This window comes from Cinclus cinclus, chromosome 19, assembly GCF_963662255.1.
Source record: "Cinclus cinclus chromosome 19, bCinCin1.1, whole genome shotgun sequence".
Taxonomy (NCBI): Eukaryota; Metazoa; Chordata; class Aves; order Passeriformes; family Cinclidae; genus Cinclus; species Cinclus cinclus.
The window spans coordinates 10,173,567-10,190,936 of NC_085064.1; the positions used below are offsets into that span (position 1 = coordinate 10,173,567).

At 54.1% G+C, this 17,370-nt stretch overlaps 1 protein-coding gene across 2 annotated transcripts in view; it reads left to right on the forward strand.

Annotated features, from left to right (window-relative positions):
- RGS3 (regulator of G protein signaling 3) overlaps positions 1–17,370 on the forward strand; it is a 66,694-nt gene that overhangs the window by 31,707 nt on the left and 17,617 nt on the right. For both annotated transcript variants that reach the window (XM_062505398.1, XM_062505399.1), the window contains one exon: positions 10,957–11,079. In XM_062505398.1, the coding sequence (XP_062361382.1) occupies positions 10,957–11,079 (123 nt within the window). The remainder of the gene's footprint in view (positions 1–10,956; positions 11,080–17,370) is intronic.

Below are 17,370 nucleotides of genomic sequence, written 5' to 3' on the forward strand. Positions count from 1 at the left end.
GCATTTTCTCAGGCACTTGGAAAAATGCACTCAAAGCCTGATATTTGATTTAGAAGCTTAGTGTCCCTAAGTAGAAGTGACCAAAAGAGATCTGGCTGTGTTTCATGAGACCTTGAGAGGTGAAGAGGTGTCTTTGTCAGGCTGTAATGAAGTGCTGGCTTTCTTCTGAGGGGCCTAATTGGCTGTGAGAGCTCTAGTGGTGGAGATCCCTGGCATCTGTTGTGGCTGGAGTGGAATAGTTGGATAGATAATGTGAGACTTTTGCTTTCATACCTCCTATTTCCCCACAGACTTGGGATTTAACTCTGCTAGAAACTATTCACAAAGTAGCTGAAACTTTTTTAACAGAGGTAGAAACAACACTAGCTGAGCATCATTTTTGTGCTAAGGACTGACATATTCCTTCCAGACTCTTCTTTCACCATGAAAACATTGACTGGTTTTGTAGCTCTGACTTGATCACAGGCTCATAGATCAAGATATTGTCCCCCAGAGAGCACAACTCTTTTCTTTTAAGGTTCCTTATTGTGTGATGTAAAACCACCTTTTTGGCAGTTTGGTACTGTAGTAATTTTAGCACTCCAGAAAATACATTTACACTGCATTTCAAGCTTGCATGTAACTAAATCCTGTCAAGGAAAATCTTTACATAATGCATCAGCATATGCTGGGGTTTTGTCTCTTTTTTTAGTACAGTATGGTTATACAATGGATTGGAATGGCTTTTCTAAGTTATTAAATATTGCCCTAGGCAAGGCTGGCTTTTTAAATAAGTGACAAGATCTCTAAAAACACCTGGGAAAGAGAGAGAGAGAGAGAAAAAAAAGTAGTTCTGGACGGGCCATGCTGTGGGATTCTGCAACCCCTTGTTGTTCCTCCTGTCCTGCTGGGCTATTTTGGGGCAGGTCTCAAGTGGAGTGGGACTTTCCAGCCCGTGGTGACCAGCAGCTCTGCCACATGCTGGACCCAAGAGTGGGTGTTCATCCCCTGCACTGCCCAGCCCAAGCCTTGAGGTGACACTGGGGCAGCCCCTGGCTCAGGGGCCCCCTTGCCAGGCAGGATGTGCCCCCTGCTACCCCTTCCCTCCCAGCCCCACTGCTGGTGGTCTGTCCTGAGCCAGAGGGACCACCTGGCTCCAAGGTGAAGGAGACAGTAACCTTCCAGCTGTAGGTGCCATCGGGCTCTCCAGCAGTGGGAAATTCGCCTTCAAAAGGGGAACAGGGTGGGGGATTTGTCTGTGAGTCAGCAGTGAGCCAGGGCAGGATGGGGTTCTCCCACCAGACTTGACTTCTGGGAAACAATGACCTGCAGGTCACCTCCCCAGGAGCCACGTGGAGGGGATGACAGGGCTGCAGGGGCTGGGGATGGAGCAGGAGAGCAGGAACATCCCAGATATGCAGCACAGGGCTTGTATGGATCAGTGAATTACCCTTGGCCCCAGGTGGAGAGTTGGGCTCTTCTGAAAGAATGGGATATTCTGGGAGCCAGCCTGGGAGTATTCCAGCAGCTGATTCCTGCAGGGAAGCCAAGAAGAGCACTTCCTTCAGGCTGTCTCTCTTTTCTTCTTTGCATGCACATTTTGGGAGCAAATATTTGTTTACAGGGTTGTGTGGAGGGGACCATCCCCTCAAAGGTGTCCCTGCAGGCTGGCTGCTCACAGAAACACTGCAGGGGGGCAGTGGGGAGGGCTTGGGTACCTCTCTGACCTGGTGGGAGGGTGGGTTTGTGTGATAAGGTGATTTTTACAGTGGGCTTGCTCTCAGATGAAGGCTGGGGCGGGACCCAGGGAAGTGGCACTCGCAGCGCACAAGGAGCTGGGAGGACTCCTGGGCCATCCCAGTACAGCTCTCCCCATCACCTGATAGATCTGGTTTCCAGTAGGTGCCACACTCTGGTTGTGGCAACTTCTTTTAGCCTGGTGAAAAGCTCAACCTCCTTCCTGACTGTAGGAACATCCTACTGCAAGAATGTATTCCCCTGGAGAGGGGCTGGCTGTGCTCGGGGGACGTGGAGAGGGGCTGGCTGTACCCTGGGGATGTGGAGAGGGGCTGGCTGTACCCTGGGGATGTGTTCAGGCTGCTGGGAATTAGGGTGGAGGGGGTCAGGACTGTCTGGCTGCCCACGCCGTGACTGCTGGTGGCACTAGAAAGGATGAGGATGGCTAAGGGCAGGGTGTGTGAGCTGTCGTGGCTTTTTGTCCCCATGTCACCCTGAGGGGTCTCTCCCCATCCTGCCCTGCTCCATCCCTGGCCCTGTCAGCAGCTCTGTGTGTGCCCAGAGCCCTGTCCTGGCTCAGCCCTCACTGCTGGTGTCCCCTGGCATTGCTGCTGCCTCAGGAGGGTTTGTGGCCACTCTCAGCTGGGCTCCTGTTGCCGTGGGCTGGGCAGACACATCCATTGTGCTGCTCTTACGGGGCTGGGAGGTCAGAGGAAGCTCTTGAGCTGCTGTTTCTTGCCTACAAATCATCTGCAATGAACACTAATGTGTTTAGCGCTGCTGAGAGCTAAAAGGAGCCCATGGGGCTGGGCTGACGCTGCCTTTGCAGCAGGAAGAGCTCTCTGCTGAAGCCTTGAGCTGCAGTCTCCTGCTATTGCTCATCTTGAGTGTTTCTGAGTAATGTTCTGACCCATAAGGTCACGAATTTGCATTTGGATCTGATACATTACAAAATGAAAGTATGTTCCAATACCTGTGAGTTGCTTAATTTATTATAAACATGAGAGAAAATTCCGGCCTTCAGGAAGTGTCACAAAACAAGCTACTGCTGGTCATCCTGTCTAATTGTGTGTAATAAATCACTGCACAAGAGTTTAAACCCTGGGCAGTTTGGTTATTTGGAGGCAGAGCTAGCAGGAGCTGCAGAGCCTGGTGTGGGTTCCAGCAAAAAGGGTGTTTGTTTTACAGGCTCTCCGAGGTGTGAATTGCAGGGTTTGGAGATCCTGAGTGCAGGTGGAACTGGTTCTGGAGGGGCACTTGGCATCCTGGAAAGGCTAAATGTAGAATGGGATTGGAAAGAATTTGAAAGAGGGAGGTTCTGCACTGAGCTGCTCCCTTTGGGGGTTTTGTTCCTTCTGGTGGCTGAGGGACAGCTGTGATAATTCCAGTGCAGACGTGAGACGGGATTTTGAAAGTGAAGGTGGTACCTTTTGACCTCAGGAATGCTGTGTGTATCTGGAATCACAGAATCCCAGAACAGCTGGGGTTGACAAGGCAGGGTCACCTAGAGCAGGTGACACAGGAACGTGTCCAGGTGGGTTTGGGTTGTCTCCAGAGAGGGACACTCCACACCCTCCCTGGGCACCTGATCCAGAGCTCTGCCACTCTCATGGACAAAAGTTCTTCATCATGTTGGGTGGACCTCCTTGTATTTTAGTTTATGGCTGTTACAGCTCCTCTAATTTTTCTATTTGCCAGCTGATAATGCTGAAAAGTCCTGCCAGTGTATTGAGACCTGGCCTGGGCATCTTTCCTTTCAGGATTTTAAATCCAAAGAGCACAGTTTGAAGTTGAACAGCCCCTGCCTGTGATAGCTTCTGGCTGATTTGAGCACTGCAGTAGGTAGAACTGGCACAGGGTGCTCAGAGAAGCTGTGGCTGCCCCATCCCTGGCAATGCCCAAGGCCAGGTTGGATGGGGCTTGGAGCTACCTGAGACAGTGGAAGGTGTCCCTGAGATGAGCTTTAAGGTCCCTTCCAACCCAAACCAGTCTGGGATTCTGGGATTCAGTGTGGACCCACATTTCTGCACCCCACAGGATTTGGGGTGTGGGAATTTGTCTGCATTTCCCCCATCCCACCCCATTCCCTGCAGGATACACATACCTTGTGGGATGTGTACAAGCTGTCAGAAGGAAACGTTTGCTGCCTAGTGGAAATGGGCAGCCTCACAGGGAGCCACGTGGAGCTGTGAGTGTGCTCCAGGGCTGTATTCACAGCCTTCCCTGCTCCGGAAATATCCTGCTGAGAGGAAACTGCAGGTCAGGGGTTTAATGCATTGTTACAAGTGTTTGATTTGAACCCAACATATTCAGACCAAATCGACACAAAACCAAACAGCTCAGTAAGTTTTTCCTTTGAAAAGCACTAGCAAATCTGATTTTTTTTTCATTTCCTCTGGAAGTTTTCATCTGCAGACATCAGAGTTTGTCTTGGGAAACTTGTCCAACAGAAAATCATTCCAGTAGCAACTCCTTGTGCTGCTGTGGTGAGCACTCATCCAGAGTTGAGCAAATTGATGCTAGGAATCTGTGCCTGAGCTGGCTTTGCCTTGGACATGCCCATCCTGACTGCATGGGAGAGCCCCTGGACTAGTACCAGAGAAATGCCACTGTCCTCTTGCAACCCTTGCCTCATCATAGAATCCCAGACTGGTTTGGGTTGGAAGGGACTTTAAAGATCATCTTCTCCCACCCCTGCCATGGCCAGGATGCAATTCACTGGACCAGGGCCTCGGACACTTGTAGGGATGGGGCAGCCACAGCTGCTCTGGGCAGGCTGGCTCTGTGTGGACACATCCCTGCACCAGAGGGACCCCTGTGCCCCCTGTTCCTGTTCCCACCCTCAGCTGCTGCCAAGGGAATGCTTAGAACAAATGAATGACAGCAATGCTGCAGCCTGTGTAATGTGCTTCACTCCATCTATGGCTCAGCTTATTCCACAGCAGCATTCCCTTCCCAAAGTGTTCTCTGCTCCTGCTGGGAGTCAACACTGCTCATTGAATGCCCTTTGGGGTGTGGCACTGTCCCAAAGTGAGGAGTCAGGGAGAGCCCAGATTCTGCCTCCAAAGAGCAAATGTGAATGCTGGGAAAAGCAATTTACTGATGGCACAGAGGACAAGTCTCAGGGACACTCTGGGACATGGCAGGTTTTATACACCTGAATAATTTTGGAGTTGGCTGTTTGGGACACGTCATCAGGAGAGTTTACAAGGAGCATTTTGAGCACCATCTTGGCACACCTAGAGGGCACTTGGGCAGATGGTTTGGGGATTGGGAAGAGGGCAAAAGGGCTGGGCAGGGGTTACTATCAAACCTACCTGACCAAGTGAGCAGCTGAAGGGAATTTGTTGAGTGAGAAAGGAGTGGAGATGAGCTGTTGTCTGGGAAATGGGCTGTGTGCTCTATTGGAATAGTATCTCAATTTCCTCTCATTCACAACAGGACAAGATATGGTGCTTGTTAGGTCTGGGGCTGTAATTTGTCCGATGGGCTTGTCCTACCCAGGGGGAAGGATCTCCTGGGCTGGGGGAGAGAAGGCACTGTAGGCAGGGCTGCAAGGGCTGGAATCAGTCGCAGCACTTGAGCTAGAGATAGTCTGGAGACTCCTTGTTCTCAGCAGTTTTGTGACATGTATATTCTGAGAGAACAGAATTGTGTACCTCTGCCTTCTTTGCTCTGTTCCCAGTCCTGTTCAGTGGAAGGGGGGAACTCCCTTTGCTCCTGGTGGTCAGGAGATGTTACCAGACTAAAAATCCTTTCCTGCTCTCTGACATTTCCTTTGTTTCCTTGGTGGCTCATTTCTAGGATGCCTCAGAGGTCCCCCAAGCCTTGAGTCACCCAGCCCACATGAAGAGCTGGACACTGAGTCCCTCTGCCATATCACACTAACAGCAGCAGCAGCTTAACTCTTTCCGGAACTGAGCTTTCCATTTTCCTCCCTCCAAAGGCCACCAGGTCCCAGCCTCTGCATTTCTCTGGGTGGTGCTGAGCAGTCCAAGCTGCAGATGCAGTGAGACAAGGTTAGAGCAATGGAAAAGCTTCTTTAGAAAAGTCCCCGTGGAGGATGCTGTGCACCCATGTGCAGATTGCCCCAGATGCTGAGGCATTCCTGAACTGCCCAACCCAACATCCCCATGACAGCCTCAAACTGCAGCTGCAGTGGAAATGTCCTTCTGGTCCAGGCTATCTCCTGAGATGTCCCTGGAGCTGGAGCACCCATGGCAGTGGCTCTGGGGTTGGTGGCCAGGCTGCTGCTCTGTGCAGACAGACCCTGGGCTTCACCTCCTCTGCCCAGGGGTTTCCCTGGGTCAGATGTTGAGTGACATCAGTAGCAGAAGCCCCAGGATGGCATGACACAGAGCCTGGGCACAGGGCAGCTCTTGGGCAGTGCCAGCTCCCAGTTCAGGGCTCTGCAGCAGAGCAGGGAGTGATGGTGTCCCAGCTGGAGGGACACTCTTCTCTCCTGGTTTTGTGCATCTTTACACAGCTCAGCATGAACCTGAGTGTTGAGATAACAAAAAAATGTGGGTTATATTCCCCCCAGCTTTAATTTTGGAGTCACATTTCCCAGATGCTGACAAAAAGAAGAATTGATATGGTGCAGTTACAGTGCTAAAGAGATTTTAAAAAGGCCCAGGCAGCACGGGGTGATGATTTCAGAGGGTCCTGGATCTTCTTTCCACAGGCTGGAGCCCTCTGTCCCTGCCAGGGAAGAGGCATGAAAAGTTCTGGGGTAGCTCTGGGGCTGTGCTGGCACTGGTTGGGTAAGCTTGGTGTTGCTGGAGCCACTCAGCTCTGAGCTGTTTCCCTCTTTCCTGAGAGGAAAGGATGTTTGCTGAACAGGAAGGTGCTGGCCCTGCTCTCTGTTTGCCAGTGGTGTTTGCAGTGGGAGCTCTGTGCCTGGCTCCTCTCAGGCATTCCTGTGAAGGCTTTTACCTGATGAGCCACTTAAGGACAACTGCCTGACCTGGGAAAACAGCCCTGTGTCCTCCCTGGTTGCTCCACAGTGGGTGGAAAAGGTTCTTCACGCTGATTTTCCTCCTGGAGTTTTAGCAGAGAACAACAGAATAACAGGATGGTTTGGGTTGGAAGGGACCTTAAATCTCATCTTGTTCCACCCCTGCCATGGCCAGGATGCCACTCCCTAGATCAGGTTGTTCAGGGTCCTATCCAACCTGGCCTTGAACACTTCTAGGAATGTGGCATCCACCCCTCTGGGCATTCCCCAGGCCGTGCCATCATCAGTGCTCCCAAACACAAGACCCACAGCAGAGCCACACAGAGATTGCTGTGTTCTGCCAGCGTTATCTCTATGCACGTCCTCTCCTGCAGCCCCCCTGGCACATTTTAGGCATCTCGGCTCTAGCAGAGCCCCTGCTGTTACTGCCAGAGTTTTATGGGCATCACCAGTGTGCCCAGCAGTCCAGAAACCACAGGAAGAGCCATGGTTCCCCCCACTCCCCCCAGCATGGGAGCAAACAGAACTTTCTCACCAGCCCTTGGTTGGTGGTGCATGAAGTCAGCAGGCAGCAGTGGCCCATGTTTTGTGCACAGGATATTCCCAGGGCTGGCTGTTTCTCCTGGGGAAGGTTTGCTCTGTGATTTGGAGCTATTGTAGTCTGGAGCAGTTTCCGAGGTACTTCCCCTCTGGGATCTCTGCTGGCTTTGGCCATGACCCAACACCCGGAGTGTTGGAGGCCAGGGGCTGGCAGGGCTGGGCTGGGAGCCCTGTCCCCAAACCACCCTGCCACCAACCCTGTGCAGAAAAGAGCCCAGGGAAGTAGCAGGAGTGCATCCCTGCATCTGTGGGAGGAGATTGCCCAGAGCAGCTGTGGCTGCCCCTGGATCCCTGGAAGTGTCCGAGGCCAGGCTGGACACTGGGGCTTGGAGAACAGCTGGGGACAGTGGGAGGTGTCGGTGCCTGTGGCAGGGGGTGGCACTGGATGAACTTTCAGGTCCCTTCCACCCCAAACCAGTCTGGGATTCTGTGACATGACCCCTCCCTCCCACTCTGGGAATGTGTCCCTTGCACAGCCAGGGGAGACAGTGGTGAGAGAACAGCCCTGGGCTCTGCTGGACACTGAGCTCAGGGTACCAGAGGTGTCAGACTGAGTCTGGCTCATTTTTCCTGTGGTTTCTCAGCTTTGCAGTGTCACACAGAGCCCTGCAGAGATGGGGTGTCTGCAGTGAGGGGCTCGGTGTGTAGGGTCTGGGGGCTCCTCCTGTGATGCTGTAATTCCCTGGGTTCTCCTCTCAAGATTTAGGGGCTACAGAGCCCACAGACCCTCCTTGTGTGGTGTCTGCATGGCCAGACTTCACCTGGCTGCCGTGGGATCTCAGCCTGGGGGAGCTGTTCCCATGAAGCAGAAGGAATTTTTCCTGCAGATTACCCTTGGTTGTAGCAGGGCCTGCTTGGGGCTGGTGTTGGCTAGCTTGGGTTATTCTCTGCAGTACCTGCTGTGTTTTCCTGCTTTCCCTTGGGAAGAGTGGGGTGGGGGGGGGGGGTCCTCATACTGGCACTACCCTGAGCTGAGGGCTCACCAGTGGCTCCTGAGCCCAGCACACAGCACCTGCAATAACTTGTTTGTCACTGGGGGAAAGGCAGGCAGAAAGCCACTGGCAGCCACTTCAGTCACTGCCTTTATCTGGTGGCAAACGCCCCCTTCACGCCATCTGCATCCTCCTTTCCCAGCAGTGTGAGATTAAACTCTGTTTTCTCTCTGTAAATATTGGCAGGCCCAGCAGCAGCCTCCCTGAAGGAAAACAATAATGGGGAGGCCGTTCCCAGCTCATGGGGCAGTGTGTGCAGGCACAGCTCCTGTTCCCCCTCCCCAGCCTCCCCTGTGTGGGCAGCTCGGTGCACAGCGTGGACCAGGCTCCAGGGACACGTGTTATATCCCAGATAACACCCAGCCCTTCATCTGGTGCATCCCAAAGGACTTTGTCTGGGTTTGGAGGCAGCTGCAGGTGCTCAGCCCCTGCAGGTTGGGCTGCCCCCAATCCAGGTGGGGGCTTTTTGGGAGAGCAGGTTAATAAGAGAGGGAAAATCAGAGCTCTTGCCTTGGGAAATGTACATTGGAGAGGTTAAATGTCACTGTGGAGGAATAGTGATAATAAAATGTGTACATGTTGGATAGATGCAATTTTGGCTGCTCATGTCTCCCCTTGACCTTGCCCACAGTACCTGGGACACACATTGGGGTGATTGCCTTTCCCTGAGCTCTGGAGCAGAGGGAAATCTGCTCTCCTGGCTGTGATACTCCTGGGTGGCTGAGGTCACAGAGCCTGCAGCAGCTGAGGGAGAGCAGGAGGGAGCACAGGGGCACTTTGCTCTCAGCAGCAAGTGGGAGCTGAGCATCGCTGTGTGCTAAATTCAATCAAAGAGATGGGCTGTAATTGAATCAGTGAGGGGCTCAGGGCAGGGCTAGGTGAGCTCTGTGTCTGTCACAGTGAGGGGACACGAGATGTCCTTGGAATTGCTTCAAGCCTTGCTCCAGGGGAATCACAGGGCCTTGGCAGGGCTGGGAGTGTGCAGCACTTACAGCACCGGGGTGGGCTCCACAGCTGCCCCAATGGCTTTGGGGCTCTGCTGAGTTCTTGCTTCATTCTCTTCTTCATGCACTTTCAAAGCAAGTGTAGGGCAGGGAAATGTCAGCCTGGATTCCATCCCAGCAAATGGGTGCTCATCCTCTCCTCTGAAAGTGGGAACTACTTCCTAGAGATGAGTGGGTGCCACAGTGGTCCAGCCTGGTGACCTGCAGGTATGGGACTGGGAGAGACTGGGACATCCAGGATAGGAAAAACTCACTGTGACACACCAGGGATGCTCAGAGCATCACTGCCACCCAGGATCTGGGGGCAAAGGGGAGCCCCACCACTTCCTGTCCCCGAATCCCAAACCTCTGTTCATTCTGATCATGCTCAGGAGGCCTGAGAAGGAATTTTCAGTGTTTAAGCCTGTAAGAATAAGTGTGGGGATGTCCAGACATAAGAAAGCTCAAACTTTCTCTTTCATGGAAGTCTCCCTGTAGGGGCAAGGGACTGAATGAGAGCCCTCTTTCCCAGGAGGTGATGTGGGATCTTGGTTTATTTACCACTTCAGGGGATTTTGGATGAAACATGAATGAATTCCCATCCAATGCAAACAGTGATTTAAATGGTGTGACTAAAGAGCGTTTCCCCTTCTGGCTGTGTTATGTCTCTGAAGTCACAAAGCTCCAGGTTCTCTCTGACCTTTCTGGGAAAAAGCAGCTACTGGAGACCTGCCCTACTGGAAGGAAATTCTGGGGGGAAAGAAAAGGTCTTTTTTATGGCCCTTAGTGAACAGTTCTTTTCCTTTGCAGTCTGTCCTAAAGTTGTGCATTTTTTTTTTTCCCTTCCCATATGGCCACTTAAGGAGATGATCCAAGCTTGGGCATTTCTGGACCCTTTATAAAGTGAAACGTGCAAAATCCCAGCAGGCAGCAGATGTTATAATGCTTAATTTTGAGCATGAGAGATAAGCAGTTGAAAGGCTGGGAGACAGCTGCTGAGAGAAGTTGGTCAGAAAGTTCCTTAAGTAAGATTTGGCCCAAAGAAACCTGTCCAAGAGGAACAAAAGATGTGTGCAGGGAAGGGCACAGGAGGAAGTGGGCTCAGCTGGGATAACTTCCCATCATTTCTCTTAATTCCTTCCTTTCTGGATGTTGCTAACAGACAGTGTGTGACTGGAACTGGAACTGGTCCCCAAATTCATCCTGGTGTGTGATAAGTGAAGAACAGGATGGGGAGTCTGCTCTGGAGTTTTATCCCCAAATTCATCCTGGTTTTAAATGAGGAACAGGATGGGGAGGCTGCTCTGGAGCTTCCCTGAGCTCTTCCTCCCAGCCCCTCCCAGCCCAAAGGCTCTTGTTCTCACCAGTTCATGCTCTGGTGCCTCATTAATGTTTGCACATGGCAAAGAGCAATTTCTACCCTCGGTTTCCACTGAAGTGGCACAGGGTGCAGGGCTGCCTGTGCTCTGCCAGTGCTGTCCATGCTACTCATGGAAGCACAGTCAGCTCCCCTGCACCACTCTCCCTGTCTCTGGAGGGAGCTGATTTCCAGTCTCTTTCACTGTCCTGTGCCCAGCGTGCAGGACACAGGTGGGAGCTCTGCCCTCCTCTGCTGTGGTGTGTGGGGAGCAAGGAGTTTGCAAACCCAGGCAAGGCCTGCGACACACAGCTAATGACCTTCTCCCTGCCTGTGTTTCCTTTACGTCAGAAGTCGGAGTGCTTATTAAGTTTGGAGGCTTACTCCCAGGAGCAGAAGAAGAGGATCTGCTGGTGTCTGGCTGAGAACATCACCAAGCAGCAACATCCGGCAGCAGCTCCTACAGAGAGCAAGGTAAGAGACCCACGCAGGAGCTGAAAATTCCTGCCTGGAGCATGGCAGGCTCTGCCTGTGTGGGGCTCTGCTCAGTGATGCTCCTGCCAGGAGGGCTGTGCAGGAGGATGTTTGTTTGCCAGGTGAGGAGTGAGATTGTATTCAGGCACTGCTGCCTGCAGCTTCCTGCCCTGCCTGGGGAGCAGTGGCTGCATTTGAATCTGCTGGCTGGAGCTGAGGCAGGCTGGGCTGACACCTCCCAGCATCTGTAATAGGATATTTGGACAGCTGAGGCTCTACAATGCCGTGGCCAGCCTGCTCCGAGAGCTCGCCTCTGGGGCAGGACTGAGAGCAGAGGGAGAGGTTCAAGCTGTGATCTCTGGGTGCTGATGAAAAGGCTGAGGTCATGGGAGTAGTGGGGCAGAGATTTTCCCCTTCTGTGCACTTGGGTGGGCTCAGGGGTTTGATCCTGACCCCACAGATGTCTTCAAAGCACAGAGGGGTCATCTGGGAAGTGCTGTTTTCCATGCCCAGCTTGGCAGCCCCAGCACTTTTCCCACACTGAAGAGCTCCAGCCTGGCCTGGGAGTGCTGGTTCAGCAGCTCTGGCAGAGAAATGTGTGTGTGGAGGGCTCTGAGGCTGTCACACACCCTGCCCTGTGCGGGTGTAGTGAACACCCTCATCCACCTCCTCTGGGGCTGGGGCTGCCCCGTGGAGCTGTCTGGGACGGTGGCAGCCTCTGCTGGGTCATGCTGTGTCCCGGGGATCAGGTTTGGATTGTTGGTGAGTGACACTGCTCTGGGAGAAGAGAAACCTCTGTGCTGGGTGTTTGAAGAGCTTTAAGTGCTGCAGACAGGGATTTTGGGGTAAAACCCCCAGATCCCTCCCTTGGCTGGTGCAGGGTGGTGGAGCAGCTCCTGCCGCACGTCACTGTCGCCGTGGGGGTGCCTGGCCAGGCTGGCTCCAGGACAGAGGCTCGTCCTTGGAGCCACGGCACAGCCGGAGCCAGCGCTCACTGCCCGGTCCTGGAGCAGGGAGATGCGGCTGTGGCTCTGCAGCCTCCCAAACTGGGTCAACACAAACATCTCCACAGGAGACAGAGCCTCCAGATTCCTTTTCCTGCACGTTTCAGGCAGACTAAAATAGCAACAGCAGCACAAAGCCTGAGAACCTCGTTACCAACCAAAGCTCCCACTCTGCGAGCGGCCCCGGGCAGCTGATTCATGGAGCTGACAGAGCTCGGCCACGGCTCCTGCTGTCCTGTGCTGCATCTTGCTGGCACAACCCCGTGCCCAGGCATGGGGGCCCTGCTGGAATCCCTGGGATGGGACTGCTGCTAGGGCCTTGATGTGGCTCTGTGCTCAGCTGGGTGTGATCCTGCCATGGGCTGGGGATCATCCAGGGTGAAGCTGTGCAGGGACGTTTCCAATCCAACTATCTCAAACGAGTCCTAAAAAGAGGCATCAGGACAGGAGCTCTGGGCTGTTTGGGGCATGGTGCTGTTTGTCCTCCCCAGCCCAGACTGTTCATGGCAGGGCGTGAGGCTGTGCTCAGAGCAGGGCCGTGGAGCATCTGCTCCCAGAGTTGTGGAAGGAGCCTGGCCACTGGACAGGTGAAAATGCACTCCAGAAGACGTCACATCTCTTTTAAAGGCTTTTCTGTACCTCAGCAGCCAAGAGGGTGTTCTTTGGGTGCTGTGGAGAGCCATCATGGGCTCTCCAAAGTGGCTTGCCAAAGCTGATGGAAATGCCACTGGTGGGGTCTGGGGCCAGGAGGGAGAAAAGGAGTGTGACAGCAACTACCAGGCACTTTAAATGGAGTTTATAGAATCTTCCCATCCCAGCAAGGTGTAAAGTGCCCAGGATGCAATTTTAAAGCAAACCTAGTGTGAAATGCAAGGAGGAGCAGCGTGGGGAAGGAGGGGACAGGGGATGGTGCTTGGGGCAGGGTGGGCACACAGGACTGGGCAGGAGCCTGACCTGGGAGAGTTGCAGCTGGAGCTGTGTCAGGGCTGTTTGGTCAGGACAGACCTGTCTGGGAATGCCAGAGCATTGGGAGGCAGGATCTGGGAAAATCAGCTGCTTCTTGCAAAGGAGAACTGATCCATTAGCTTGGCTTACCAGTCATTTGATACTAGGGCTATTTAGGGAAAAAACCCAGTGTCTGTGCTCTGTGAACAGACACATTAAGCTGGAAATATCAGCCTGACCAGGAATCTGATTTGCAAAGCCTTCAAAACTGCTCCAGCTCAGCAAGAGGCAGCATGTTTTGCTGTGGCCACAGTCTGGCCAAGGGGATGTGGGCTTTGCTGTGGGGTGGGAAAGAAGGGCCAGCACAACCTCAGTGCCAGCAGAGCTGAGCCATGTGCCAGCTGTGTGCTGGAGCCAGGAAAAGGGACACTGTCCAAGCACAGAGCAGCTTCTCAGGAGCCTCCATGGCTGCCACTAGTGGCAACCTTCAAGCTGTGCAGAGATCAGATAGATTTTGGGGTGGTACCTCCTGTTTTTCAAGGCCCCCCTGAGTTCTGCCTGGGTAGGGCAGCACTAAGGGCAGGAACGTCCCTGTGGCTCAGGGACATGGCTCTGCAGAGCTGTCACTGCCTCTGGCAGTGTCACCAGGGAGGATGGTGTCAGGGCAGCAGGATGAGCCCTGCAGGGGCTGTGTTGGCACTGCTGCTTTCAGACCTGGTTTTGGAGCCAAGCTGTTGGTTTCTGGGGGGGCTTGAGCAAATGCAACATCTACTTCTGGAGATGGAAGAAGAGAAGGCCATGAGGGATGCAGCTGTGATAGTACAGCCCTGCTCCCAGTGGGCTTTTCCTGCCAGAGTCAGTGCAGGAGGAGCTCTGGGGATAGTGTGGCTGTTGGTGTGGTCCAGCTCTCTGTCCCCAGTGTCTGGGAGATGTGGTGCAAATGGGGCTCTGCTGCCACTCTAAGACTTGACTGAACTTCCCTGAGCTGCAAACCCACCCTGCCAGCTGCAGCAGCTCCCCGGAATTACTCTGTGGGTATTTTCTCCATCTGTAGAGTCTTCTCCCTCTCGTCGTTTTGTCCAGGTCTGCTCTGGGATGCTGTACACTGCCCTGTGCCTGTGCTGAGTAAGCCTCTGTAAAAGACATGCCCAGGGTGGGCCAGCTTGGAGCAAACCTTCCCCAGCAGGGCTGTGTGGAGCCTGGAGGTTGGCTGGGGCTGCCAGGAACCACAGCCATAGCAGTGTGGTTATAGCAGAGCAGCTTTGTGCATTAACTGAGTTAACCCTGGGTTGGGTGCTGACCATCAGTGCTGGGCTGCCCTTAAATTGCTGCACCATCTTGGGATAATCCAGCCTGACTGAAGAGAGGGCAAACTGCAGAGCAGGGGCAGGGCAAGGCACAGGGGCTGGAGTTGCTCCAGCTGTTTTGGCTGCCAGGGAAAAGATCCACAGCCCAACCCCTGTGTGTAAAGGACCTGCTGCCACCGTCTGATTCTCACTGCTTGTTTCTTTGTGTCTTCCACACTCAGAACGGCTGATTACTCTTCCCTTCTGGCTCCGTGACCTGAGATTACCTCGGAGATGATGGCTGGCTGTATCTGAAAGATGCAGATTATCCTTAAGCTAAATAATTACGGACACTCGGTGGCGTGGACTTTGGGAGTCCAGGACGGGTGCTCCCCTTGTTTCCCGAGGGAGGTGGTGGATGCTCAGCACTTTCCCAGCCCTGGCTGGGAGCAGGAGTGGATGACCCCGGCCCTTCCTGGCAGCGCTGGCTCTGGTGCTGGGAATGAGCGGCCGGGGGGGACTGGCCGGCCCCTTCCTGGCCGTGCCTCTGCTCAGGAAGGGCAGGGATGTTTCTCTCACTTATTTACAACGTGCTTGACAAGTGCGAGTAAATGAGCTGTCAGCAAAAGCAAACAGTGTGTGATGGAGGGCTGATTGAAACCAGGGCAGGTGGGGTGGGAGGGACAGCCCTGCTCCTCCTGCACCTGCAGCTGGGGACGGTTCAGTGTGGGTCACCCCTCTCCTGTCCCATCCCCTGCCTCCTCTTCCTCATCCCGAGCACCCTCGGCACCCACCCTGCTGTCTCTCCACAATCCCTGCTCCTTGGCACCCCCCTGCCCCAGCAACTCCCTCCTCCTTGCACTGGGACATCTCCCAGGCCTGCCTTGCACAGACCAGCACCAGGCACAGGGGTGGCTGTGACCAGCACTTGGGGACAAGGCTGTGGACAGCCCCATTCCTCCCTGTTTCTCTGAGCAGTTGCTTCACTCACAGCAGTTTAGTCAGAGTGTGATCAGCTCTTCAGTGGGGAAGGAGGGGAGGATTTTGTACCTTCTTATTTTGTTTTTGGCCAAAGTCTTTCCATTTTGGGCTGGGAACCTCCCGCCCCATCTGTACCAGCTGTGTTCCAGGGGGTTCTGCTCATCTGCTGCTGTGGGGCAGGACATGGCCAAGGGTGCAAGAAACCTGGATCTTCACCACAGCCTTTCCTTCCACAATACCAACAACAAGAGGCTGGGCAGGGCTGAGCATATTACAACAGCACCTGGAGGCCAACCTGAACCTGGCCACACCCTCCAAGTGCCTGATTGTGCTGTCAGGGGGCTCAGATAGGGGAGAAACCTTGGGGATTATTCTGTCTCAATGAGGGTTAAAGCATCAGCTGGCAGGATGTGCTGCCAGGCCATAAAACCAAAAGAAAATCTTGTTCCACTGAGCACAGACCTGGGCTGGGAAAACTCATTACTGAGGGCAGCCAAAGTCTCCATGGATTGGTGAGGCTGTGGGACCAGAGATGTTCTTCCTCTCTGAGCCAGGCTCTGGTTCAGCCCTGTCCGCTTAAAAATCTGGAGGAAGCTGTCCCTCCTTGTAGTCATGGAACCACATACTGGTTTGCGTTGGAAAGAATCTTTAAAATCATCCGGTTCTACCCCTCTGCCATGGGCAGGGACACCTTCCACTATCTCAGGTTGCTCTAAGCCCCATCCAACCTGGCCTTGGACACTTCCAGGGATCCAGGGGCAGGCACAGCCACTCTGGGCACCCTGTGCCCAGGCCTCAACCCCTCTGTAGTAAAGAGATTTTTTCCTAATATCTGACCTAACCCTGCCTTCCTTCAGCTTAAGCCTATTCCCCTTTGTCCTGTCACTTCAGGCCCTTGTCCAGAGTCCCTCTCCAGATCTCCAGGAATCCCTTTAAACACTGGATGGGGCTCTAAGTTCTCCCCAGAACCTTCTCTCCTCTAGGCTGAACAGTTGCACATGAGTTGGCTTCCTGCCTTCATTGCAAGGACACATCCCAAGACCCCAGGGAGCTGGGATGTACCTGTGGGGCTGGGCTGGGGTACTGACCTGTCTGTCACCTCTCTTGAACCCTGGGTCACCGAACCCTGGTTCCCCTGGCCTCGCTGCCCAGCCCTGAGGCTCTTGGTGCCGTTCCTGATGGCACCGAGTTCCAGAGGCTCCCAGTGCCCGAGGCACGGGCAGGAGGTGGGGAGCAGATGGACCGGCTGAGAGCCACGGCTCCCGGGGGTTTGTTGGTTCTTTAGCTGGGCTCTGAAGCCATTAGCAGAGCAGACCTATCCCCTCCGACAAGCAGGACTCCCGTTTCTCGGGGAGATGTTCTCCCCGTGCACCCAGCGAGCCCGCATCCCCTCACCCCCGCCCCAGCAGGAAGGCTCGGGATTGGAGCCGGGCACGAGCAGCTGCCAACACTTCCATCATGGCCAGAGGCAGTTTTAAACCCTGGAAGGGCTGTTCCTGGCCAATCCCCAGAAGGGCTGGTAAGAGGGAAAGAGCCCGCAGGAGCGGCGCCGGCAGCCGGGGGGAGCTGAGCTGAGCGGTGTGAGATCATTTGCACAGGGTGGTCAGAGGCACAGGCTGAGTGCTCTGAGCCAGCGCTGCTGTGATTTAATGAAGCTGCTTGAAGTGCGTTGTTGCAGGCTGCCAGGCTGGAGCCTGGCTCTCCTGTGCCCAAACACCTCCTGCCTCGGGTGGCTGCTCCTTCTCTTCCCTCCAAGCATGGCAGGGAAGTGTGAGCGTGTGGCTGGGCAGCCTCTGAAGTCAAATTCAAGTAACTCCTTGCAAAAGTTACCCAAACCCTGATATTTTTGTGGAGTCAAAGGATTTATTCAAAATTCCAGGGGGCTTTGGGTGTTGATACCCAGATTGTTGTGGGACTGGTAGGCACAGCTTCATCCCTCCCCCAGGTACCCTGGCCCTCCACGAGGCTTGGTGTCCTGCCCTGGAAGGAGCACCTTCCTGATGCAGCAGCAGGGCAAGGCCTGCCAGCACCACTGCAGGAGGGTTGTGTGTGGCTTTGGAGCCACCAGTGTTTGG